The following is a 26684-nucleotide window of genomic DNA, read 5'->3' as shown; positions in this document are numbered from 1 at the left end:
TCTACAAAGTACCTGGCCTGGATTCTGCCAAATATCAAGGTCAAGAAAGATGGGGGAGGGCTGGGAAGATGGCTCAGTGGTAGAGCGCGTGCCTTGCATGCCTGAGGCCCTGGGTTCGATTCCTCAGCACCACATAAGCAAAAAGGAAAAAAGCTGGAAGTGGCGCTGTGGCTCAAGTGGTAGAGCGCTAGCCTTGAGCTGAAGAGCTGAGGGACAGCGCCCAGGCCCAGAGTTCAGGCCCCACAACCGGACCCAAAAAAAAAAAAAAAAAAAAAAAAGAAAGATGGGGGAGACCAAAGAGACATAAGAACTAAAAGCAAGGTGTGATCTTGGTTCTAAACTAGAAAAAACACACAACCTCCCCCCCCAAACAACAACAACAACAACAACAAACACAGCTAAGTGCAAAGGACCAGACCTGTAATCCTAGCCACTGAGGAAGCAATTTTAGGAAGCTTCAAGTTGAGGCTAGACCAAGCAAAAGAATTAGTGTGGTGATACACACCTATGATCCCAGCTACTCAGGAAGATGTAGGAAGGTGGATTGAAGTATGAGGCTAGTCCTAAGCAAATTTTTGTGCCCCTATTTTAAAAAGAGAGCAAAAAAAGGGCTGGGAGCACGATGCAAAAAGTATAGCACCCACCTAGCCAACTTCAGGACCTGAATTCAAAACTTAGCACCACTAAAACAAGACAAATCAAACTTTATAGAGGCCAAGAGACAATTGGCAAAACTTAAGTGAGACCTACAGATTTCTTAATATCTAATCTATGAATGTCAATTTTCTGATATTGACCAAGTGTGATTCATTATGAGAATGTTTTTATTTTTAGGGAAACACACTGAAGCTTTTAGGAGCAAATTATCTCCAGGCCATGATGAAACATAAGAAAAGTAAGCAGAAAGTAATAAAACAAGGAGAGGAAAATGTTTTGGCCAAAAGGAAAACAGAAAAATCTTTGTGTCTGTTTCTTTCTTTCCTTTTTTTTTTCTTTTTGCAATTTTCTATGTCTGAAATTTCTTTCCAAAATAGAAAGAAAAGTAAGATTCAGCAACGAGTAATAATGTGATCAAAAATTTCATAGAAATTTGATGTACGGACATGTACCACACGGTGACAGTTTGGTCAGCGACAGATGGTCTATACAGAGTGGCTGTTCCACACGTTCGAGGAAGGTATGCCGTCCAGGTTTGCTCTGTCCACATATGTTAAGAACCCACCCACCCCTGCCTGTAAACATATCAGGAGGACCAGGATGTGAATAAGAGGCGGAATCCTCGACCTCAATAAGGAAGTCAGCAGCTGAAACCTAAACCCAATACATTAAAAAAGAGCAGTATGACATTATTATGCTAGACATTAGCAATCTATGTGGGCTGTAGGTTTGTACCATCAGAAAAACAAACAACAAAAAAGTGGCAAGTAGTTGACTTTAAGAAGAAAGGAGCAGAAAGCTGCTATCTTCTGTTAGTGGCCTTTCTAACTTGCTAAAACTATAAGCATGGACCACAGTAGAAAACATGAATAGATGGATCCAAATGGAGGCAAGACGTCTCTGGGCCACCCCTTCCTTTCCTCCTTCTCAATCCCACCCGAACCACAAGCACCTACTGTACCAGTACTGTATACTGTGACAACCAAAGCCTCACATGTGCCAGGTGGGCGTGGTAAGTGAGGTCCTTTGCTTCGACACACTCCCTTTGGTGATGAAGACACAGCCCTGGTAGATGTCAGCCTGCCAGTGGGGTGGAATGCAGGTCTATGACCCAGAAACAGATAAGCACAGATGGTATGCAACGGTGAATAACAGGGTCCCAGTGAGCACTGGGGAGCCTGGCCCAGAACCCTACCTCGTGGCTTCTGTGGTGGCATTCAGAGGATGAAGCCATCATTTCCCTGGATCCCACCAGGCCCACGCTCTCTGGGAACCCAAAGAGACATGTTTCAAGTCAGCAGTAGCACAGTGCAAGATCAACTCCTCTGTTGTCATGACAACAACACTACTCCCATGTTTGTGAGGAGTGAGGAGTGAGCAGGGGCCGCATCACTCCAGGCAGGGCTGCCTCCGGAGCACTTCCGGGTTGAGTGCCAAGAGGAAAACCAAGGATCTTTGAAGAACATAAGACTGTAAGCAATGCTTTCATCACCGGATAAAGTCTTTGGTCTAGAAACACCCCAAGACAGGGCAAGGAGGGGGTAAATTAGGACACAGAAGCATGGCAAAACCTATGTGCCTCTTCAAAGGGAGAAGTGCTCACAAAGTTAGACCACTGAACTTCATGGGAAAGGCTTCAATTGCTCCTGGACACATCTATAGTACTTAACCTTGGCACAGTGCTTAGCTAGGCCTTCAACGGCCTTGTTTATTATTCATGACCTCTGGAATATCAACTTGGTCTTGCTCCCTTTGTAGACAGAAGTTTTCATTGATATTTTATTCCTGGGTGTTTTGGTCTGATTACAAAATGTCACCAGGCTCATGTGTTGCTTGGTCCACAGCTGGTGGCTATTATGGGAGGATGTAGAACATCTAAGAGGTGAAACTGAGCTAGAAGAAGTGGAGTGCTTGGGACACGACTTTGAAGATTATGCCTGGTCCCTATTACCTTTCTCTGCTTCCTGTCCACCATGAGGTAAAGAACTTCATCCAACCCATACTCCTCTGCCATGATGTCCTGCTGGAGCATGCAGACTAAACACTCTGAAACTGAAAATCTAAATTAACCTTTCCTTCTCAGGTATTCTGTGAGAAGGACAGGCAAGTCTGGCTAGCACACCAAGTCAGCGTCTACTTCTGCACACATGCTGAGCAGGTGGCAAGAAGGGAAGATCCAGGACCGTTAGCTCACGACTCTCTTCCACCCCTCTAGGAGAAGGTTGACCCTGTTTCTCCATCTGCATGGTGCTTTGAACTCCTGGAAACGTGTCTGTGTGTTCTGTCGTTGATTGGCATGAAGGCAATGAACTCCACGGCTGCCTTAATCTGTGGTGGCCTATGCAGGGATTTGGGATCTTGGGGTCACATGAGACACAGAAAATGACAGGTCTCTAGGGGACTGTCTCAGCCTTGCCTCCCCCAACCTCTGGAAATCCTTATCCTGGATTGTCAAACAGAGAAGGCATCTTTGTCCTTTGGCTAATCAACCAAGTAAAACACTCTCGGAGTGGGTAAAGTAAGGTGATGTCAATGATTCACTAAATTTTCAAGAGTTATTAAGTCAGGTATCTGTGTCTTATGCCAGCAATCCTAGCTACTCAGGAGGCTGAGATCTCAGGATGCTGGTTCAAACCCAGCCCAGGAAAAGAATATGTGAGACTTTTATTTCCAGTTAATGAACAAAAAGCCAGAAATAGAGCTGTGACTCAGATGGTAGAGTGCCAGCCTTCAGCAAAAATGTTGAGTTCAAGACCTACTATTCCCACAGTTACACTCACATCCACATTATTAAAAGATTTGTCTGCAAGGAGGTCCTAAGGTTCTCAAACTGAGGCATGGAGCTGGGCACGTAGCTGTTGGGGGGCAGGGAGCAGGGAGAGAACAGAGCATGTAGCTTGAAGTACAGAGCTTGCCTAGCAAGTTAGAGACCCTGGAGGAGGAAGGGAAGACTCAGAGGGAGGGAAGAATCAGTCTTCAGTGTGCATCAGACCCCCTGAAGGTCTTTCTAAAGGCAACTGGGCATATTCCTGAGCTTCTAGTTCAATAGCAGTGAAGTAAGACCTGGGAATTTGCAGTTCTAGCAAGTTTCCGCATCATTCTGATGCTACCAGCCTGGGACCATACTTCGAGAACTTGTTGTCGGGGTGGACAAGGACCTGGTGTGCACACATATGTAAGGGGGCGGGGGACACACGCACACAGGTTCCCTAGTAACATGGAAGGGCAGCCCTGCTCCAGGTGTATGTCAAATTCTGGAGGATTCCTAGTCAGCAAACTCGGGTACAGGGGATTTCATGATCAGGGAGGGCTTCACAAAGGAGGTGACCTTCAAGCTGTCCTTGAGGAAGAGACGTGTGGCAGACAGGCAGATGGGAGGGACTTTCAGGGGCCTAGTGTTGCTGCGCCAAATGCTTGTTAATTAGTTACCAAGGCTGGACCTCAGACAGGCTGGGGGTGTCACGAGAGAGAGAGATCTGAAGGCCAGCAGGTGCCGGGGACAGAGACAAGTCTGGGTTTTCCCATTGGCTCTGGGGATCAGGGGAAGACTCTTTCAGCAGGGTAATAAGCATCTGGGGCAGCCTTTACCTTTCTGGCTATTTCCCTGTCTGTACAGTTTGGGTGGCGAGCAGCAGTTCTCGGTCTTTTCCAGCCCTGGCATGCTGCGATTCAATGGGGGCAAAGGGAGAGAGTGGCACCAGCCAGCCTGGTCTTACCATCTGCAACCCAGCCTGGGAAGTGGAGGCAGGCGACTGGAGGTGTCACACACATTGCTTAGGTCTCCTGGGCCCGGCTGTCCCCCCCCTTCCCCCTCCCACTGGCTATGCAGGACTTGGAGGCCTGGGATTGTACCACAGCTCACAATGGAAGGAAGAGGGTGTAGGAGGGAGGTCCCTGAGCTGACCCTGGTATTGTTCTTGGGCCAGAAGAAAAGCTTCCTCCAGCGCAGCCACTGCATTGCTACAAAAAGCAACGGAGCCAGTGAGCGTCTTGGGGGGGCCGCCTGCTGGCGGGCCAGCCTGGGAGCCCGGGTCCATTCACTACGCCTGCTGGAGAGCACGTAGGCCCGTCCGCCCCCACCGCCACTCCCAGTGACAGAAGCTGGGGGAAACAAAAATAACTGGGCTTCTCCGCCCCCAAACTCACCACTGCCAGGAAGGAGAGCATGACCAGAAACAGCCCCCTGGCTAATAAAGGAATAATGGATGCTTCACACCCTCAGCGACACCTTCCTCTTCCCCAGCCTCCATGGCTCCTTCCGCTGGCAAAGCACACAGCAGGGCAGGTGCTGGGTGACTGCAGCCTTGTTAACCAGGGCTGGCCCAAGTCATCGGTGGCATCAGTAAAGTGGTGAGGGTACTGATGTTAGGCCAATCCCCAAGAGCCTGCCACGGGCCAGGGGCAATGAATGGGGCTACAGGGGGCGCTAATCTCCTTCTCCATGACCTGTAAGGCCTCCCCAGGCAGGGGCTGGTGTATCTCTGTAGGGGGATACAGGGTGCAGGTTGATGGACTTGCCTCTCTCTGATCACCTGGAGACAGGGCCTCATAGGCCAGCTTAGATAACCAAGTATCCGGCCCCTCCACTGCTTGCTATCCTCTTCCCATGCCCCAGCTTGAGCTTATTGCCTGAGCAAGTATGAACAGGGCCTCCCTGTGACATCCTTGACCCAATGAGGCCCTGAAGGAGCAGTTCTGCCACCTACATACATGCTCCCTTCCCAAGTGGGCCTCAAAGCCATCCTGCCTGTCTGAACTCAGCGAAGGATTCTGGGTATGATTCATCTCATGGCACTAGAAGCAAGTCTTATTTGTTCAGGGTCCCTGGCCTGTCCCTAACAGAGTTCCAAAAACTTCTCCCTAGCCACTGCAGAGAGATGGTCTGCAATCCTAGGAAATCTCAGTGGTGTTCAGGAAGCCTGGTCAGACCCCAGCCCTTAGGTTCCAGAGTCTTCCTTCCATCATGTTGAGCACCTATGTGGTCAAGTTCCAAGGTGGAAGGGTCTCCACGGACTGTCAATGCTTCCTGAGGGTTCCAGAACCCCTATTCCAAGCAGCCTCCTTTGCTTTCAGCCATATTCCCTTCCTTCCTATAGCAGCTCTGGCCATGAAAGGCCTAGTTCAATGTCTACTGGAGGCCAGAAACGCCAGACTACCTTAAAACCAGACTAGAATCAAAGCCCCCAAAGATCCAAGAGGGTGTTGTGGTCTGGTTTCTCCAGGCTGGCCTCAGTGTGGCAAGGCGGAAGACTTGAAGAAGGGGGAAAGACACCAGCAAAGAATGGAGGAGGGCAGGAAGGCTAACACTGACTGGTTGCCAGTCGGTAACAGGAGTCCTCCATCTTGTCCCTCCGTCTCAGAGGGTGCTGTGGGAAAAGCAATGGAACCCCTGCCCCTCCCCGCCTCGTACCTCCAAAAGCCCCACAGAGTAGACCATGGGGCGGCTCCCTGTCCATCCAGCCCACCGTTCTGTGCTTGCTTCCTGCTGCCACTGCCATTTCATGAAGTCATTTGGCAAAGGGTAACGTGTTTTTCAACTGACAAGTTAACTCTGCTTCTCTGCTCTGGTTTATATCGTGACCCTCAGCATAGCGCAGGGAAGCAAGTCCAACATTCATATGATCCCCATGTGGTAGCTGAAGAAGTGGAGGGATATGGGGTGAATTACAGGATGTTCTGAAGGCTCTTGAATAACTATTGTGAATGAACTTCAGGATTTTCCATTTTAACTCTCAAGACGTTTTTGTGTGTGTTTTGTTTTTACTTCTCATGGGTGTCTGCCTCTCTTTTCCTGTAAAACGGTATTTTAGATTTTGTAGGCAATAAGGTCCAACACGTAGCTACTCAGCTCTGCAGCACAAATACACGGCCAGTGAGCAAGTGAGGGGCCACGGCTGTGTGCCAGTAAAACTTTATTGGCAAGCCAGGCGCTGGTGGCTTACGCCTGTAATCCTAGCTACTCAGGAGGCTGAGATCTGAGGATCGCAATTCAAAGCCAGCCCAAGCAAAACTCTTATCTCCAATTAACTACCAGAAAACCAGAAATGGTGCTGTGGCTCAAAGTGGTAGAGCACTAGTCTTGAGTGAAAAAGCTCAGGGACAGCACCAAGGATCTGAGTTCAAGCCCCATGATCAAAAAAACAAGAAGGCCGGAAAAACAAAAACAGAGACAAAACTTGGTCTGTGGAACAGTGTGTCACCCCTGCTGAAGCCTCTCGCCCTATTCCCATCACTGAGGCTGTCACAGAAAGGTTGAGTGGCACTTCCCTGGACCCCTTGGAGCCAACCCTATCCAGTCCAGAAAGCGGTTATGACCCACCCCCCCTCCAATTCCATCTTTTGGCCACTCATGGAGGATGGAGGGGAAGACCCGTGTGGGAGCCCGTCCAGACTCGGCCAGTCGCTGCTTCCGGAGGCACCTTCCTGGTTGTCACCAACAAAAGTCTTCAATCCTCTACATAATCATTTCTATTAAAAAAAAAAAAAAAGGCTCCAAGCAGCAGAGGTAACAATAGGGTCGCCTCACCCAGCACGTTGCTAGTTCCCAGCCGACACGCTACCTGCAGCCTTAGACAGGAAGCTCTACACTCAAGAGCTTCTGGTCTCCTTTATTGTATGGCTGCCTATTTTTGTCCTAATGGAGGAAGCCCTGGGGGGAGGGGTGTCTGGCAAGGCATGGGGGGGGGGTGTCTCTTAGGTAAGCACTCTTCCTTGATGGCTGGGGTGGGACATTAAAAGACTTGTCTAATTAAAAAAAAAAACAACTAACTTATTTCTTCCTCATTCAAAGCTGTCTCTTTCATTCTTTTTCTTTTTGTTGCCTTGAGAGTAGAGGGGGAAAAAAAGAGAAGACATCCATTTTCTTCCTCGGGCTTATTAAGGAAATGGCACTCATTTGCAACTCCTCTTCCTCCTCATGCTCTTCACTCACAAAGGAGTCGGCCACCACGCCATTCGCAAGCCGTGTGTTGGGAGTAAGGTCATAGATCCTCTTTCTCCAAGTTATAAAATAATAGAACGACCTCTTCTTCCCAGAACATTTGAGCTCATACATAGTTCACTGGGGTTTTGAACTAGCGCGCTGGCTAGCTAAGAGATCCTTGGGTCAGGGCTCATGCGGTCATTCTGTATTTCATGGATGTGTCCACAAGGAACTTCCATTCTAGTGGAAGACACACAATCAATAAAACATGCATGTGATAGGCACTGTGGGAAGGAATAATGGGAGGAAGGGGATGGGAAAAAGGCCTTACGGAGAAGGGAGCTCTATCTAGAGACATCGCCTGTGTAATGAGGTCAGTAATGGCATGAGGATGTCCCCTCTTGGTGGTTTCTGGAGCTCAGAGAGTGCTTGGTGGATGTTGGTAAGCACAGTGCTATTATGTTCTACTCATTGTTAGGTTCTCAGCGAGGGGGCATTAGAAGAAGCCAAGTGCCCATCCATGGGAAAGGTACTTGCATTCTAACTCAGTCCACCCATCAATGGTGCTCAACACATCCTGGAAGAGCCAATGGCAGAAGTCAGACCATGTCCCATGGGACAAAGAGATAACTAGAATCAGTATTTGAAGGAAGACGTGGTGTGGGGTTCAAGGTGGGGTTTAGGGTCCACAACTTTGTTGCTGGAGATGAGTTAACCAGGAATTTCCCAGAAGACCCAGCAAAAAAGCCAGCAGAACTCTAGGGAATCATCAAGTCACTCCTTCTCATATGGATGGCCAAGCTACAGCTACAACAGCTTACCCTTCATTGCAGTGATTAGGGGGTGAGGCCTAGGGCCCACTCTTCTGTGACCACGCAGCAACAGTGCCACCTGGTGGACAAAGCAGGCAGCTCCTGCCTCTGCTTCCATTTTTACTTCCATCACGGAAGCAGGAGGAATCCTGGTTATTACTACATAGAGTACTGACTGTCATCTTGAAATTTCCTTTGTTCTTCAACTTCCTCTGGGCAAAGGTGGAGGGCAGAATTGTCAACAGTCTTTACCTGAGGCCAAGCAAGGGAACAGTCTCATTCTTCCCGGTCCCCTCCTTCTCTGCCTCTTGTCCTTTTCGGTGGGACCTGTGTGAACACATGTCTTGACTTATGAAGTCAGAAAGACACTCTACTGTCTCTGGGCCTTCTGGAACCATCTACAAGGAGTGCCTGGGGTACATCCATGAGACCAGGGATGGTCATTATTTAGTAGGAGCACCAGGCCCACTTCTGAGGTCATAGAACCAGGCCTTCCCTGGCCCAAGTGAACTAATAATTGTTATCAGTCACAGAATTAGTTTCAAAATACCTAACAGAAAGGTAAAACCAAAAACAAAGAGGAAAGAGAGGGTGACGGCCAGTGACTATGGTTAAAATACTCTGTGTGCTTATGTTAACATGGAACAATGAAGCTTTGAGATGAGTTTGGGAAAGGGGGGAGGAGGGAGTCAGATGGAGGGAGTAATTAAATTCATATGTGGACACACCAAAATAAAATGCCCCGTACAACTCACTGATGCTAATAGAAAGTGTGTGTGTGTGTGCGCGCGTGCGAAGGGGAGAGGTAATGTGGGTTAGGTAGCTCCTATTGTCAACAAAACGCAACAGAATGTACATTGGCCTGTGATGAAGAATCTAAGGATAATGCTCAAAATATGTCCACATAGACAGTCTTGGGCAAGTCACAGGATGCTTCAACGTATCATGTCCGGAGTTTGCGTGAGACACAAAAACACCTAGGACAGCCTGTGGGATGAGGGGAGGGAGTGGCCTTCCCGCAGGGCCCCAAGACCCCATACTTCTCCCAGAGCTAGAGGAAATCGATGGTGCTTGGAGATGGCATAGGGAGCCAAGGGCAACATGCCGCTCAGGCAATTCTCCCAATCCAGTGCTGCTAAGCAGGCTGAGGAACTATGAGGCAAGGGTAGAGTTCACAAAACCCGAGGGAAACTGCTCCCCTAGCCACCACATCTTAGGACGAAGGGCCCCGATGGGAGCTTCCTAGGGGGTGGTCCTGGACCAGAGGTGAGGTGACCGATGTGTAAGGGGAAGGCCAGAACCTATTCAGATCCCATTTGCTCACCGGTACATGCTTGGACTATGGGGGCCCACATGTGACGGCTCATATGACCTGTCTATTCTTCCTAACTCCCCAGCTGTGCACCAGCGCCATCTTCCTGCAGGCTCAGACAAAGCCATGTGCTGTGGGGAATATGACACCATGGAAGGTAGCTCCTCCTCTGCACAGGGCTCTCTTGGGGATGGTCAGGGGCTCCTGGGATCCCTGAAGGGAAACGGCTCTCTGAGGATGGTCAGGCCTTTGTAGCAGGGGGACCTCCCACCCCTTTGCATAGCTTCCTTCTTTACCTCCTCATCCTCTCTTTTGTGGGGAGGAAGGGCCTCCACACTGGGAACCAACTAGGAGGTGTGATTTGCAAACACCTTTGACTGTCAGGGACCTGGGAATTCACACAGCAAAGGCCAGACTACAGAGCCTGAAGAGTGGTGTGTTGGTGCCCTCTAGTGGGAGTCAGCTGCCATGCAGCCTCCTGATAGGACCCCAGTACCAGCCATCCCAGCCCTGGGAACACACTGAAAGCAGAATCACAAATGATGTGCCTGGATTGGCCATGGTCACAGCCACCTCCTCCACTCACACGCAAAACACACAGGAGGGCCACCGGCACCCTGACGGCATGTGAGTGCACCCAGGACTGCAGTCTAAGCCCAATCGTGTGGATCTCAGTCCCTGCCCTGCCCTGTACCTTCATAACGCAGAAAATTATGATTGGATACTAAGTCTTCATCACTTCCTGCTGCCCATCCCTGATCAGAGGTCTTGGGGAGCAATGCCAGACTCAGATGCAGTGGCCAAGGGACTGTGGGTGCCATGTAATCTGCTTGCTTTCATTCATCCCAGTGTTACTGCTCTCCCCGCTTCTAGACACCACCGTGGGGAGACTGACACAGGACTTAATTACATCACCAACACCAGCTCTTACTAAACCCCTTTTGTGGGTGGGGAGCCACTCCTGGCAGCTGGGGTTCATAGATAGGGGTGTGATTGATGTATATGGATACCTGTGTATGGGGATCTGTGGGTTATTGGTGACACTTTTGCTCTTGGAGTCATGCTCACAGGAAACATGCGTGCACATGCACACAGCAACACATCTGTGATGTGCACACAAATGGAGAGTATGGTATTGTGGCAAGAAGGGCTGAGCCTACTCGCTCCCAATAGTGCTCGCTCACCATTGATTTAGTCTGTTGAGTAAACTGAGGCATGGAGGGCATGCACAGCTACAGAATATGTCTAGAAGTGGACTCCCTGGATGCCCATCTGAGCTCACCACCATGCCTGGGCATCAGGCAGTAACAGTCACACCTGGTTTGGGCAGCTACACTGTGGCAGCTGCACACACACAGCCCGTGACCCAAGTTTGTCATCCAAGCTCCTCTATGGCAGAAATGCCCATCACACAGAGACTCACACGGCCATCAGGAGCAGACATGGTTCACAAGGCCTTACTGGAACTCCTGAGCTCAGCCGGGGGAGTAGAAAGGTCACCATCCTTGTGTTACAGTCAGGACACTGAGGCAGAGTGAAGCGGTGGTCCACAAAATGGATCAAGGACATGATGTCTAGCCACTGTCTGCTCTCCTTTTCCTTCTGCCTGATCCTGGAGGAGTCGGGGGGCAGTGGCCAAGCAGGAACAAGCAGCTCAAGGGCCTCCTCCACACGCCACCCAGGAGAGCAATCCAGCTGGCTGCTCCCCAGATCAGCTCTCTGGACTTCTCGCAGTAATAAGTGCTGTAGGCTTTATACTCACTGAGCCAGGACTCTACCATTTCAGCCATAACCCCGGCCAGTTTTTGGATAATGTCTTGTATTTTTTTTTCTCAGTGCCAGCCTCAGCCCCTGACCCTCTCACATAATTGGGAGTATAGTTGCGCACCACCAGTTCATCTGTTCATCTGTTGAGTTGTCTGCTCTCAGTTTATTTTTTTTTCCCATTTGGCTTCAAACAACCATTCTCCTGATCTCCACCTCTCAGGTAGCTGGAGTTACAGGAAGAAGCCATTTTGCCTGGCCACCACGACTGGTTTTGCATGACCACCGGTGGTTAGGATAGAGCCTGAGTTAATACTGAGGCCTTTCATTTAGACACTGTGGCCAAGGCCCATTGCTTGTACAGGGCTTGGACAAGGTGCATTCCAATGTTCAGAAAACTTTTAAGAATAGTGTGAAGAACTCATCCGGATTCCCTGTCTGTTAAGACATCCATAATTTCTTCTTGGGAACAGTGCATCTATACACCAGCATCTGCTCTTTTTCTAAGCCACCTGAGGACAATTTCAGACATGAGGTCAAGTCCCTGAAATATTCCAGTGTGTGCCCCTCAAAAGCAGGACACTTGCCTGCCTGGCCAGCGTCAGTGGCCACGCGGCGGCCCCATTCACTTGACTCAATAAGTTCTCCATTTCTTTCAGGTTCAGCAAATAAAACACTGTCCCTCCCCCCCCCCCAAAAGAAACTCCACAAAACTTCAGCACCCAGCAATGCAAAGCTTCTAATATTTGGCATCTAATATAAAATTAACAGATATTTATACCTAAGAGAAACTAATTACCTGGTTGTGCAATGAGTAGAAGAAGAAAAAACTGACTCGGATGATGCAAAGAATAGAGAAGCAGGGACTGGGAAGGTGGCTCAGTGGTAGAGCGCTTGCCTTGCATGCATGAGGCCCTGGGTTCGATTCCTCAGCACTACATAAGCAGAAAAAGCCAGAAGTGGAATTATGGTTCAAGTGGTAGAGCGCTAGCCTTGAGCTGAAGGTCAGCACCCACGCCCAGAGTTCAGGCCCCACAAACGACAAAAAAAAAAAAAAGAATAGGGAAGCACACTAAACAACTGTCAGAAAAGGGCCCTAACTGCTCAAAGACAGAATCAAGCACAAGAAATGGGAGACACAAGAAAAAAGATCCACTTGAACTTCTAGAGATGAAAAACACAATATCTGAAATAAAATATATACTGGATGGGATTAACAATAGGCTAGACACAGAGAGAAAAAAAATGAGTGAACTTGAAGACACAGAAACAGGAATTATCCAAAATGAAAGGGAATGGGGGGGGGCGGCTGGAAGACTGCTATTAAAAACAAAACAAGAGAGCTGAGCACGGGTGCTCACACCTGTAATCCTAGCTATTTTAGGAGGCTAAAATCTAAGGACTGCAATTCAAAGCTAGCCCAGGAAAGAAAGGCTGTGAGAGGCTTATCTCCAAATAACCACCAAAATGCCAGAAGTGGAGCTGTGGCTAAAGTTTAAACAAAAAAAAGCTAAGGGTCAGTGCTCAGGTCCTGAGTTCAAGGCATTGTCCCCACCCCACCCCCCACCCCAAGAAGAAGTATTAGAGGCATGATTCAACTGGCTCGGTGCAAATCCCTGAGTTCAAAACCCACTACCACAAAACAAAAACAAAACAGAGTGCTGAAAAGCCGTGGGGAAGACAGCATCACACAGCTGGAACCCAGGGTGGCAGTGGGGAGAAAAAGAGGAATAAAGGCTGAAGATGTTCCAAATTGGATAAAAGTATAAGCCTCCGGATCTAAGGAACTCAACCAACCCCGAGAGGAAAAGGAATCAGGAAAAACCACACCAAAGCATTTCCTGATTGAATTACAGGCCCTTAACTGTACGCTGATTGTCTGTTTTAGTGATAGGCCCTGGGTGTGAACAGAGAGGAAATGGGAAGAGTCAAATGGCCACAGGTAAAAGGACAGGGGCCATTCAAAAGAGACGGGCAGGTGCCAGGGTGGAAGGAGGTGGTGGGTCATTACAGTGGTGAGCTTATTCCCTTCTGAGTGGCATGGCTCTGACAGCCTGCACTGGGTCACCCCATCCCTGGGAGGCACCCAGGCCCAGCACTGTTGGTCTCTAGAGATCTGGCTTTAGGGCAGCTCTGCGGAGTGAGGCCTCTTTGTCCCATAGCCTGCCCCATTCTGGGACAGAGGCCCAATCAATGACAGAATCAGCAAGCACTGAAGACACCTGGCCACTGGCAGGACAACTCCATTTTTCAAAAGCCCCAGCAGCTCTGCAGGGCCACCTTGAGCACCCAGCAGGCAGGGCACATACTTCTGTATAGCTTTGGGCCAAGGTGAAAACGTCCAAGTTGGCAGAGTGCCTTGCACCTGACCCATTTCATCCAGGGGACACCAGGCCTGCAGGCATGGTGGCCCACCCGGCTCACCTGCCCCTGCACAGCCGCCCACCCCATGCTGAGCAGGGGGGCAGAGGAGGAGCAGGACCTGGGTGCATGTGAGGCGATGTGAGAAAATCAGTCCCGGCACCTACCTGCCAGGTGGGGAGGACCTTCTCGATGTCGTTCAGGTTGATGCCATCCCCATCTTCCAGTTTCCCCTTTCCACACCTGGACCAGAAAAGAACAGAAAAGCATTGGAAAGTTGGCTCATCCATGCATCCTGTCCCGGCCTGGTAGCAAGAAGGGAGAGAGAGTCAGGAGAGACCTTGCCCTGTCCTTGCTCAAGGCCTGCACAACCAGCTGTCCCACCCTGAGGAAAGGCCTCTGGAGATAAGGGTCCTTCATTCCTAAATGCAGTGCTAAGCCTTCAGGATGGTGAGATGTTTCCCAGATTGCCCCCTGACCCTTCCAGGCAAAAATGTATACCCCTGGCTGATGCACATCCCAAGTTCTGTCACAATGCCTGCTAAAACCCCATTGCACCAAAGGATAACTCCATGAGGCTAAACAACTTTCTCAAGGTTACACAGTCTGGCAGGGGCTGGAAGAAGGCTCCCTGGGGCACCTTTTCTCCCTGGCTTGACTTTGAGCTAGAGCCAGGCAATGTGTGAACTGGATGCCCTCAGGACAGGGCTACCGATCACAAGCCTAGATGTTTTGCCGATTAACAGTGCAGATTAATGGTGCCAGACTGCATGGGTTTGCATCCAGCTTCATTCTTTCCTAACTGGGTGCCCTTGACCCTGTGTAAGCCACCTAACCTCCCAATAGTACAGGTTTCTCATCCTACAAAATGGAGAAAACAATTGTGCCTTATATGATCAAGTAGCTGGAGTCTTAAAATTATCATAAAATAAAATAAACAATGGGGTGAATGTACCACTGCTGTGGTGCTGACTTCTGCTACTACAGCCGTCACTGGTACCAGGCAGTGTAGCAGCAAGGAGACCAATGAAAGACAGAGTACAGATATGGCATGGACATCCGGCCTCATGTAAATTCCATTAATTGAAGATCGTAACGCTGACTTGTGGGCTGTATGAACTATTCTGAAATAAGAACTTAGAAGGGTTTTGCATGGCTGGTGCATGAATGGTTAGGAGTTCTATTGGTGATAGTTTATGGATAGTATTGAATGAGGTATGTTGAGGATTGGCTGCATTTTCCATAGGCAGAGTTGTTAATGCAACTCTCAAATTTCAGAGTCATTCATTCATTCATTCATTTGTTAAAATTTTATCAAACATCACTTCAGTTGTTGGCTGTCAATCAAAATAAACCAGGTGTAGTTCCTGCCTTCAGATAACTCAGCGCACTCCATGAGGCAAATTTGAAACTCACTATTAGGGCGTGAACCTGAGTACCACTAGGGGGCAGTACAAGACAAATGTTACAAAAGAGAATCTGGCGGGCAACATGAGCAAGGACTTGCTTGGGTGGAAGAGAAGGGGGATATGACTTCAGGCCTAATTAGAGCTCTTTCTTCACTAGATGCTTCTGTGCCAGGATCTGGGCTTGGAGATGGGACCCAGGTTAAACAATATCTGGTACTGGCCGGAGACTCCTGTCCCACTGTACAGGGGCCGGCACTTCCTCAAAGCACTGCTGAAACCCAGAGCAGCTTGCAGTACGAATTTGAGCAGAGGGGAGGGGGAAGTAAGATGAGAGAGCTCGCTAGAGGAGTGAACGGCATAGCAAAGCCACCGCTAAAGAGCAGGTGAGTTTACAGGCATGGCAAACTGGACCACAAAGAATAGCCAAAGGCAAGAGAGGCCGGAGAGGTGAGGGTTTGGACAGGTGGAGCTGGGAAGGGCAGGTGCATAAGGAAACTATAACAGATCTGAGGGAAAGAAGAAAAGCCAGCCTTCTTCCCTCCAATCCCGACATGCTGGGCTACAGAAGAAGAGAGTGGGAAAGCTGGAACACCTAGTCCTCTTTGAACGGTTAAATCTACCTGGTACCAGCTGCTTATAGCTGCCTGGCTTCTGCACCTGCCATGGCAGAGAGGGCACTGGGGACTTGCTCTGACTGGAATGGCTGACACTCTTCCCCAAGGTTGAATGTGGGTAAAACACACCTGGGAACTCTCCAGGCCTCCAGCCAAGCACATGGCAGGCATGGCCTTTCGGTCCATCAGTAGCCCCAGGGTTGGGCAGGTATAAGGGTCTGTGTGGGGGCCTGGATGCTGCCCCCTTGGCCCACTCTGGTCCAAGCAGAATTCCCTGCAGGGCTGCAGGTGTGAGGGCAGAAGGTGCTGCAGACCAGCTGAGTCACTGAAGCCAGCAGGGTTTCCAAGGCAACAGCCTGCTCTGATTTCTGTCCTTCCATGGAAACACAAGCTGCGGAAAGCTTTGGCAATCAAGTGGTACCCTGCTTCCAAGGGAGGCTGCAGTGGCTGGCTGGACACGTGGAGTCCATCCCCCACACAGCAAGATTCTGAAGGGGACAGAGTTCCTGGCCTAACCACAAGATGGACAGAGAAGATCAGCAGAGGGGGGCGGGGCAGGGCTGGAGGGATAGGATTTTTTTCAGAGCCAGATATCCAGGGGAGAGCCCAGGCCCTTCTCAGCAAGCCTGGCCAGCACCTGCTGGGTAGGGAAGCCTGACTGAAGAGTGTAGGCTTGTGGTTTGGTGGGTAAGGATGGCCTATTTGAGCCATGCTCTAGTCCTTTGACTTTTATCTATTAATATTGGTTGATTGTGGGGCTTGAACTTGGGGCCTGGGCACTGTCCTTGAGCTCCTTCTGCTCAAGGCTAGTATTCTTCCACTTTGAGCCACATCACCACTTCCAGTTTTCTGGTGGTTATTTGGAGATAAGAGTTTCACAGGAGCCCAGGCTGGTTTCATACTGAGATTCTCAGATCTCAGCCTCCTGAGTAGCTAGGATTAGAGGCGTGAACTACCAGCGCCCGACTGACCTTTTGCGTTTAGATTGTTTTTCTGGTGAGTCTTATGTTAACTCTGCAGTGCCTGGCTTCTACATCCATCATTCTAGTACCTCCACTTCTTTCCTGAGTGGTTGGGATTACAGGTATGGACCACCATACCCATCCCAGGCACCCTCTACTGTAGAGGGTGAGATGAGTGGCTTCAAGGTCTACCACCACACCTCTGCTTCCCAGAAGCATTGGCACCCCAGGAACATATCAGCATGCAAATTCTCAGCTCCCTAGACCTACTGAATCAGAGACTCTGGGCCTTGCTGTGTCTTCCTTCACAAACCCTCGAGGTATTTTGGACACACATTCAAGTTCAAGGCCTCCTTACTGACTTTGTGATAAGCGGAGCTTCTGTGGTGGTCGGAGCAGGCATTGTGGGCTGGGAGGAGGGCTGGGATGGATGGAGAAGACAGTGAGTCTGCAGTTCTGGGACAAAGAGAACGTCCTGGACATTGACCATCTGTGTCTCCTCCCCTTTTCCCTCCCCATACAGCAGAACAAAGGTTCCTATTCTGGTGTGGCCACTTCCAGCCCCCACCCTCCCTGTGTGAGCATCCTTTGGCGGCCCTTACCCTTCTCTGTCGATGTGTGGCGGGGGCTGCTTGGGTGTGTGCCGAACCTTCCGGTGGAACTGGGTGAAGTCCAGCTTTTCAGGCTGCAGGTCCCAGGTGGCACCACTAGAGGGCGAGGGAAGGTGGCAAATATGAGGCAGGAAACCAGGAGCCATTACTGATGGGAGCGGGGAGGAGGCTGACCTATGGCCTAATGAAGGGAATTGGTCACCAGGACAGGGGCTCCCTTAATACCCCCACTGAGAACAGAGCCCGATGCATCAGATATTTACTTTTCCTCAGCCCTACTGCTTGCCAAACAGAGCCTGATTCCAGCTTTACAGAGGCCCCCTGCACCCCTCGATTTGTTCCATGTCTCCATACGAGGAAGGCTGGAGAGGGAATGAGCAGTAAAATTTTGTCACCAGAGTATGTACCAACTGGGAAAATATGGTGGCCCTGTACCTGAGAAGTACATGAGGCCAGTGAGTGGAACTAGGGGTCCGCTCCCCTGATCCCTGTCCCAGGAAGTGTTCTATGCTGGTGGTTGTGCCTGGTGTGTGTCTTGGTGTGCCTGGAATGTGCCCAGGACTGGGCAGCTCTGGGGCCGGAGGCAGCAATGAGCTAAAGAGTGCCACCATCCATTTACCAAAGCCACTCTCCCCCCAAGAGTGGTGGCTGCTGGGTGGGGGAGGCCCTTAGTGCCTGTCAGTGGCACTGTCCCTTGTCCTGACGGAGTCCTGGATGCTCCTGAGTCCCAGTAGGCACCTCCTGGAGTCAGAACTGCCCAATCTTTCCTTCCTACACTTCTCAGGTGTCCATCATGAGCACGTGTGCATTTGACCACCTGAGTCCCTCCCTGGCTCTCCCTCTCCCTCTCCGCTGTTTCTGTCTTCCTTCCATGGTATTTTCTCTTGGCTTCCTCTTGCCTTTCTCTTTTCCCTTTGGGGCTCTCACTCTCATTTTTCTTGCTGTGGGTCCCTCATCCCATCCCCCTCCCTCCTCATGCTTCTCCTGCACCCACCGCTGGTTCCTCTGCTTTTTGGCCGGTGAATTACCACGTTGACACAGCCCCAGCCGTGCACCACGAGAAAGAACAAGAAATTTACCTGAAGGAATCAAAGGTGTTGGCAGCCCAGATGTCTGTGCCCAGCATGTCCAGGGAGCCGTCTTTGCTGCCATTCTGGAAGAGACAGGGTGACAGGCTGACATTGTTTGCTGGGCCAGGACACTGAAAACAAGTGGATAGACACCACTCCTTGGCCCAAGCCTGCAGGAGTCCCTCTTGTCTCCCTCAACAACAACAACAACAACAACAAAACCCTGGTCATCTTTCAGCTTAGAAGCTGAAATGAGCCACCTGAGTGAGTACCAGTTGGTGCTCCCATGAAGAGCTTGGGAACCCTGGCTTCCCTTTGGACACTCACCCTCACTTCAATGGTTTTTTATTGTTATTGTTTTGTTGGTCATGGGCCTTGAACTCTGGGCCTGAGTGCTGTCCCTCAGCTCTTCAGCTCAAGGCTAGCGCTCTACCACTTGTGCGACAGCACCACTTCCGGTTTTCTGGTGGTTTATTGGAGATAAGAGTTTCATGGACTTTCCTGCCTGAGCTGGCTTTGAACTGCAATCCTCAGATCTCAGCCTCCTGAGTAGCTAGGATTTCAGGCGTGAGCCACTGGTGCCTGGCTTCAATGGGGTTTTACAGAAGTTCACAGTCAGGACTGGAAGTGATCCTTGTCTCTGCTCCCCACAGCCCGTGGCTTTCCCCAAGGCCTACAGAAATGGCATGAGCTCTGTCTGAACCTTTGCCACAACTGCCTGCCTAATGGCTGTGGCTGCTCCCCAGGCAGGAGCTCTGGAAAGCCAGGATACTGGAGCAACCTTTTGGAGTTCAGCCTCACCTCCCAAGAAGCCCCATGGACCAGGCTACATCAGTGCATGCCAGTCTACATACCCCAATATTCCTATGCGATCCAACCCATACACAGAGAACTTTGACTGATGCAGCTTCTATGACTTTCTCCATCCCTTAGCTGATGATCTCCCCAACTATCCAACTCTCTGACTTTATTTTATTATTCAATACCAGTACTGAGGCTTGAACTCAGGGCTGGGTGCTGTCCCTTAGCTTTTTCACTTAAGGCTAGTGCTCTACCACTTGAGCCACAGCGCCATTTTCTGATCGCTAGTTGGAAATAAGAATCTCATGGACTTTCCTGCCTGGGCTGGCTTCAAACGATGCTTCTCAGAACTCAGCCTCCTGAGTAGTTAAAATGATAGTCATGAGCCACCAGCACCCAGCTCCAACTCCCTGACTTATTCCTAATGCTCTCCATCTCCTTTTACCCCTGCCATGTGCTGCTGTCCATCAGGCCTCTCAGAAACAATCCCTCCACATCACTCTAGCTGACCATGTATGTGTCCCATGACCCAGGAAGACATGTCTACAAAGGACAGAGGACAGAGGAACACATTTACAATCTCCTCCCCGCCCCACACCCCATGCCTAGCAACAGCTAACAAGACAGTAATCCATGCATGACATGCACTTTTCTCTCTATGTGTTTTGACCTCCTGTTTAGATTCCTGCTGGTGTCCCGGACTGAATTGTGTGTGTGTGTGTGTGTGTGTGTGTGTGTGTGTGTGTGTGTGTGTGTGTGTGTCTGTCTGTCTGTCCTGGGGCTTGAACTCTGGGCCTTGGCACTGTCCCTGAGCTTTCGTGCTCAAGGCCAGTGTACTAACACTTGAGAAACAGCTCTACTTCCAGCATTTTGGTAGTTAATTGGAGATGAAAGTCTCACAGAATTTCCTTCCCAGGCTGGCTTTGAACCATGATCCTCAGATCTAAGCCTCCTGAGTAGCCAGAATTGCAAGCATAAACACCCCCCCCCCCCCCCCCCGTGCCTAGCATGGATTAGAATATTAAAGAGCAGTGAAAATAAACAAGACCACATGCAACCACATAAATAAATCTCACAAGCAGAATATGAATCAAAGAATCCAGACACAAGAGTACAATTATGATTCAACTTACATAAAGTTCAAGAACAAAGTAAGCTATGGTAATGAACTCATATGGTAAGTGGAAGGGAAACCCAAAGGCTCATGGGTAATGTTCTCTTCTTCATCTGGGTGCTCTTTACAATGTTGTACTCAGAGTACTCAAATCCATAGAACTGCACACATGTGACACACATTTGTCTCTGGTAGTGTCTAGTCTTCATTTCTGAGGTTCTCTGAAGGACCATATCCTGTTCTAGGACCCATCATTTCTAAAGGCCAACTAAACCTGGGATTTATTTGGTCTTTTCCATACACACCCAGGGTCTGGGCAGATATGAGGGGAGGAGTCACAAAGCGTGTGGGATCACACACACAAACACACACACACACACACACACATACAACAAAGAATTACAGTACAGCATGCCCTGTGCCCTGATTCATGCCCTGTGCCCTGATTTGGGGCACTGCAGTAGGATCAAAGGAAAGGCAGCTTTCCCAAAGGAGTCAAGGAAGGACACCCTCCCCTGAGCAGAGGATGAAAGGGGTTCTGGGGCCAGGCAAGCAGAGGGAAAAGGAGGGAAGAGGTCATCATTACTTATATAAGAAGTACACACTAAATAACAACGACAAAGTACAGTGTAGTAAATACACACACCTCCAGTGGTAGGAACTCTGAATTCACACTTGTTGTTTTCCCCTTCCCACACACCTTGCATCCTAGCCTTGAGTCTCAGGATCATTTATTAAAAATCAGAGCAGACTAAGCAGCTAGGCAGTGAGAGCCATCTGCAAAAACTCCCTGGCTCTTAAGAATGTTCTCCATTGCAATGCCGCGGCTGGCCCCACTGATCACAGCCTTTCTCTGAGCACAGCCTCCACTCCAGCCCTGAGATCAGGCCACCCTGTCACCCAGCATGCTGAAAAAGACCAAGGTTCTGAGAAGCCTTATCAAAGACAGTCATCCTTTTCAGTGGATTGTTTTTAGCACTTAAACGCTACTGAATCCTTCACAACAACCCCTTTTACTGGCAATTAGGGGGCCCCATGCCAGGGTGAGCCATGCTGCTCCCAAAGAGATCACAGAGCGGTAATAAGCACTTTAAACCATGTGGAAAAGAACAGGGAAAGAGGCTGCCAGAGAGCTCAAAGCTGCATCCCGAGGGCCTGGCTGCTCTCTCCAGCCTGAGAGAAGACAGGCTTCTCACAGTGCCACGAACAGAGACCACATCAGGGGCAGATTCCAACACAGCTCTCAGCCTAGGGTCACGCCACCCAAACACTAGACATTTATTATAACCCCAGCAGGCAAAGGTTATCATTATCACCCTCACTTTCCTGGGGAGAAAAACCAAGGCACGGAGAACTCACCTATGTTCTTGAGGTTGGATCCCAGCATGGCTCAGAGCCTGTGAACTTAGCTGCTAAACTACAGGATTCCCTCTTCCCCTCCCCCAACTCCCACCCCCCAGGAGCCCACTGCTGAGGCTTCCAGGAAGCCAGAGCACCACCATCCATCCATGGTGGATGCACAGAATCTCTAAACTTAACCCTGCTCCTGTTTGGGAAGGCATAGCCTGTGGGGGGGGGGAGGGGGGAGGGGGAGGGAGGGGGGAGGGTTCACTGCCTGCAGAGAAAGGATCTGGAGGGTGTAGTCTTTTTTTTTTTTTTTGGGTCAGTCTTGGAGCTTGAACTCTGGGCCTGGGTGCTGTCCCTGAGCTCTTCAGCTCAAGGTGAGTGCTTTACCTCTTGAGCCACAGTGCCACTTCTGACTTTCTGGTGTTTAACTGGAGACAAGAGTCTCACGGACTTTCCTTGCCCCAACTGGCTTTGAACTACCATCCTCAGATCTCAGCCTCCTGAGTAGCTAGGATTACAGGTGTGAGCCACGGATGCCCAGCCTGGCTTTGCACTGGTTATTTTTTGAAATAGGGGTCTTGCTTGCTGCTCATGTGCAACCTGGACTGCAATTCTCCATTTTTTCTGCTTTCCACTGTAGCGAGGATGATAGGCTTCATCTATTGAAATAGTCTTGCACTTCCTTGGCTAGCCTGGAACCACAATCTTCCAGACTTCAGCCTCCTTTGTAACAGAATGAAAGATGGCTTACCACCATGCTCAAGTAGGAGTCTCACAGACTTTGATGCCCAAGCTGGCCTCAAACCAATTCTCCAGATCTCAGCCTTCTAATTAACTAGGATTACAGGCATGAGCCACCAGTTCCTGGCTTACCATGAGGATTTTTATATGTCACAAAATATTCAGGGACCAAAATGACCCCAAAGTCATGGGCTGGGGTAAAACAGAGGTTTCTTGTGAGCCAGATCTGAAGCCTCCCAGACCCAAACTGAGGGAGAAGAGGAGGAAGAGGACATCAGAGAGAAAGGGGACAATCATGGAGGTGGAGGGAAGAGCAAGTCCCAAGGAGAAACAATACTATCTAAGCAATGCACACATGCAGGCAGGACACATACATGCATACACATACGCACACACACGCACATATGCCTGCATGTATTCAGCACCAAGGACAGCAACTCATGTGTTGGTAAGAAAGAGATATGGGCATCCCACATTTAAATCATCTCCATTAGATGGGCTTTTGAGGCAGAGTAGCAGCCCAGGGACTGGCAAGCACCAGAGCTGAACTCCTCTCATTGTAGCGTTTCTCTCAGTCTTCCCATGTTTTCCCACTATGTGACTCAAAATTGAAAGCAGATGAATAATGAAGGTAGACAGAGTTGGAGAAAATTGAAAGATGCTAAAAGTGTGCCAACCTGGTTAGAGTATGGTCTATGCATGTGTGAAACACATGGTGAAGACCCTTGAATGCTTAATATAACATCAACAAAAGTGAATATTAAGGAGGTATAACATTGCCCTACCTGGAGTGTGGACACTAGTGAAAGGGGGAGAGTGAAAAGAGCACATGAAGGAGGGTAAATTATGGTCCAAATACTTTATGTACATCTGTGAAAATGGAATACTGAAGCTTTTTGAGAGAGGGGTATGGGATGAGGGGGTGAGTCAGATCAAGGTACACTATATGCACATATTAACATGACAAAGTAAAACCTTTTCATACAATTAATTGTTGTTAATTTTTTTTTTAAATGGGTCACCAGGTGTGGCTCATGCCTGTAATCTTAGCTACTCAGGAGGCTTAGATCTGAGGATCATGGTTCAAAGCCAGCCTGGGCAGGAAAGTCCATGAGACTCTTATCTCCAATTAACCACCAGAAAACTGGAAGTGGTGCTGTGGCTCAAGTGGTAGAGTGCTCGCCTTGAGCTGAAGAGCTGAGGGACAGCGCCCAGGCCCAGAGTTCAAGGTCCATGACCAAAAATAAATAAATAAATAGATAAAAAGGGTCCCAGGGAATTGGCAGACAATGGCTGAAGGCAATGATTAAGCTCCTCCTTCCTAAGTCACACATCCTGCCCATTCTCTTCCTTAACTGAGAGCACAATTTAGGTCCTATTTGCACTGTCCTGGACTGGGTCTCACCACAGGCCATTCCTGGCTGGCTACCTGTCCTGCCTCTGCTGACCTCATGAGGCTGACTCAGTTGTCCCCAGGAGCTCCCCCCTCTCCCAAGCAAGGCTTCCTACAGATGGGTAAATTGAGTCTGCATTTCAGCACTATCTCATCTTCTGGGGCTTTTTTTCTTTGAACAGGAGGCTCTTTTGAACTCCTTCATCCCCAGAGATGTAGAGAACCTACCAAATAGTGCCAGGCTCAGAACCACAGAGGGTCAGGGCAGGAGAGAGGCTGCAAGTTCATCCTTCAGCTCTGGGGCTGACTCAGAGTCCCTCAGAGGTGACACAGCACCCTGAGGCGGTGAGTGGGGCAGAGAGCAATGTGGCGCATGACCTCAGCTCTAGGCACTTCTACCCTTCAGGGTTTCTTTTTTTTTTCTTCTCTCTCTTCCTGGGGCTTGAATTCCAGGCCTGTGCACTGTCCCCAAGCCTTTGTGCTCAAGGCTAGTACTCTACCACTTGAGCCACAGATCTGCTTCTGGCTCTGTGTGTGTGTGCGTGTGTGTGTGTGTGTGTGTGTGTGTGTGTGTGTGTGTGTGTGTGTGTGTGTGTGTAGTTTAGTGGAGATAAGAGTCTCACAGACTTTCCTGCCCAGGTTGACTTTGAGCTGTGATCCTCAGATCTCAGCCTCCTGAGTAGCCTGATTACAGGTGTGAACCACCAGCACTCAGCTGGTTTCCTCTTTTGATGCAACAGAAAGTTTTACTTTTCAAAACTTTAGGTATGTTTAGATTTACATGTATTTGTAAGAAATATAGAGAAATCTCATGGACCTTTTCGCTAGTTTCTTTCCAGGAGGAAACTTGTAAAGGTATAATTTATTGTCGCATCCATGCTATTGACACTGACAATATAGAGCATTTCCATCAGCACAGAGCTCCACTCCTTGCCCTTTCCCCCCATTTTCATTTGCATAGATGAACTGTACAAAGGAGTTTCATTACAGTATCTCCATTATCTGCATGCCATGTATCCTGATCAAATTTACCCGATGTATTCCCTCTCATCCCCCTTCACTTCCTAAGACAATTTTAGTAGGTTTCACTGTTCTATATATGCATAGAAAGAATTTTAACCATGTTCACCCTCTACACACCCTCTGTCTTTTCCCTCCCTTCCCACTGGCACCCACCCCCGAACAGAACCTGGTTTATATTTTTATCATTCTTTTCTCTCATTTTGTACTAAGATTGACCTTAGGGCCTGGACACTGTTCCAGAGTTTTTGTGCTCCAGGCAAGCATTTTACCACTTGTAGTGTTCTACTTCTAGCGTTTTGCTAGTTAATTAGAGATAAGAGTCTCTGCTCAGGCTGTCTTCAAACCACCCTCCTCAGATATCAGCCTCCTGAGTAGCTAAGATTGCAGGTGTGAGCCCCAGCTCATTAGATTCTGCATATGAAAGAGAAAATGGAATGTTAGTCTTTCTCCCTCCAACTTATCTCACTGTACAGCAGCATGCTTTCTACCTCTACCCATCTTCCTAAGAATAGCATAATTTTACTTCTCTTTATGGTTGAATAATACTCCATTGTATATTTATACCACATTTTCTTTATCCATTCATTGATTGATGGGCACCTAGGCTGATTCTATATTTTGGCTATTGTGACTAGCACTGCTACAGACATGAGTGTGCAGGTATCTCAGCTGTCTGTTGACTTGAATTATTTTTCATGCATGCCTAGGAGTGATATGGAAGGATCATATGGTAGTGCTAGCTTTAGAATCTCCACACAAAGATTTCCACAGTGGCTTCATTAACTTACATTCCCACCAACAGTACATAAGGGTCCTTGTTCTTCTACATCCTCACCAGCATTTGTCTTTGTGTGTATTCTTGGTAGTGGCCATTTCAAATGGGGTGAGGTAGAATCTCCATGTTTGGGTTTGCATTTCTTTTAAGGCTAAGGTTGCTGAACATTTCTTCATCTATTTATTAGCCATTTGTATTCCTTCTTCTGAAAATTGTTCATTTGCCCATTTATTAAGTGGACTATTTGTTCTTTCAATGCTAATTTTTGGAGCTTATTGTATATTCTGGGTATTAACCCTTTATCTAATGAATAATTGGCAAATATTTTCTCCCATTCTGTAGGAGTTATTTTTGATTCTAGTAATTGTAGGATTGTCGCCCTACCCCCACCCCACCCCTGCCCAGCACAATCTCCTGGAGATCCATTCATGTAGCTATAGGTCACTTAGATTCCACAGGTGAGTGCCTAAACACTTGCCACATCCAGGTTGCTTCTGTTTTGTTTTTTTTTTTTTTTTTAACAAGTGCAAACAAACCTGCCATAAACATGCAAGTGCAAGTTTTTGTGTGAACATAAGTTTTCATTTCTCTGGGATAAACACCCAGCAGTGCAACTGCTGGATCATATGGTACTTGCAGATTTTGTTTTTCAAAATCAACCTGCTTTACAGAATGGCTGTATCACTTTACACCCCATCAGCCACCAGCACTGTGCAAGGGGTCCAGTTCTTTCTAAATCATCATCAGCATTCAGCATTGTTATTACATGGTATGTATTTCAAATGTACCCATCCTGATAGGAGTACATAAAAACCAAGTGTGGTTTTAATTTGCATTTCCCTGATGGCTAGTGCTGGGAACAGTCTTCTGGTGCCATATTTTCCATCTGTACATCCTATTCCATGAAAAATGTCACTTGGTGCATCTTACCCATTTTCCAACTAGATACTAAGTGAGTTTTGAGGGTTCTTTATATATACATGTGTGTGTGTGTGT

The 26684-nt window shown here is 48.8% G+C and overlaps 1 protein-coding gene across 4 annotated transcripts in view; it reads right to left on the bottom strand.

The window, feature by feature from the left end:
* Positions 1–26684, bottom strand: part of Ctif (cap binding complex dependent translation initiation factor) — a 230929-nt gene that overhangs the window by 145831 nt on the left and 58414 nt on the right. For all 4 annotated transcript variants that reach the window (XM_042675223.1, XM_042675225.1, XM_042675226.1 and 1 more), the window contains exons 4-6: positions 18504–18577; positions 17416–17520; positions 13996–14071 (exon numbers count right to left, since the gene is read on the bottom strand). In XM_042675223.1, coding sequence (XP_042531157.1) covers positions 13996–14071; positions 17416–17520; positions 18504–18577 — 255 coding nt within the window. The remainder of the gene's footprint in view (positions 1–13995; positions 14072–17415; positions 17521–18503; positions 18578–26684) is intronic.

This window comes from Dipodomys spectabilis, unplaced genomic scaffold (genome assembly GCF_019054845.1).
Source record: "Dipodomys spectabilis isolate Male_0828 unplaced genomic scaffold, ASM1905484v1 ptg000024l, whole genome shotgun sequence".
Classification (NCBI taxonomy): domain Eukaryota; kingdom Metazoa; phylum Chordata; class Mammalia; order Rodentia; family Heteromyidae; genus Dipodomys; species Dipodomys spectabilis.
This window is presented reverse-complemented; position numbering and strand designations above follow the sequence as displayed.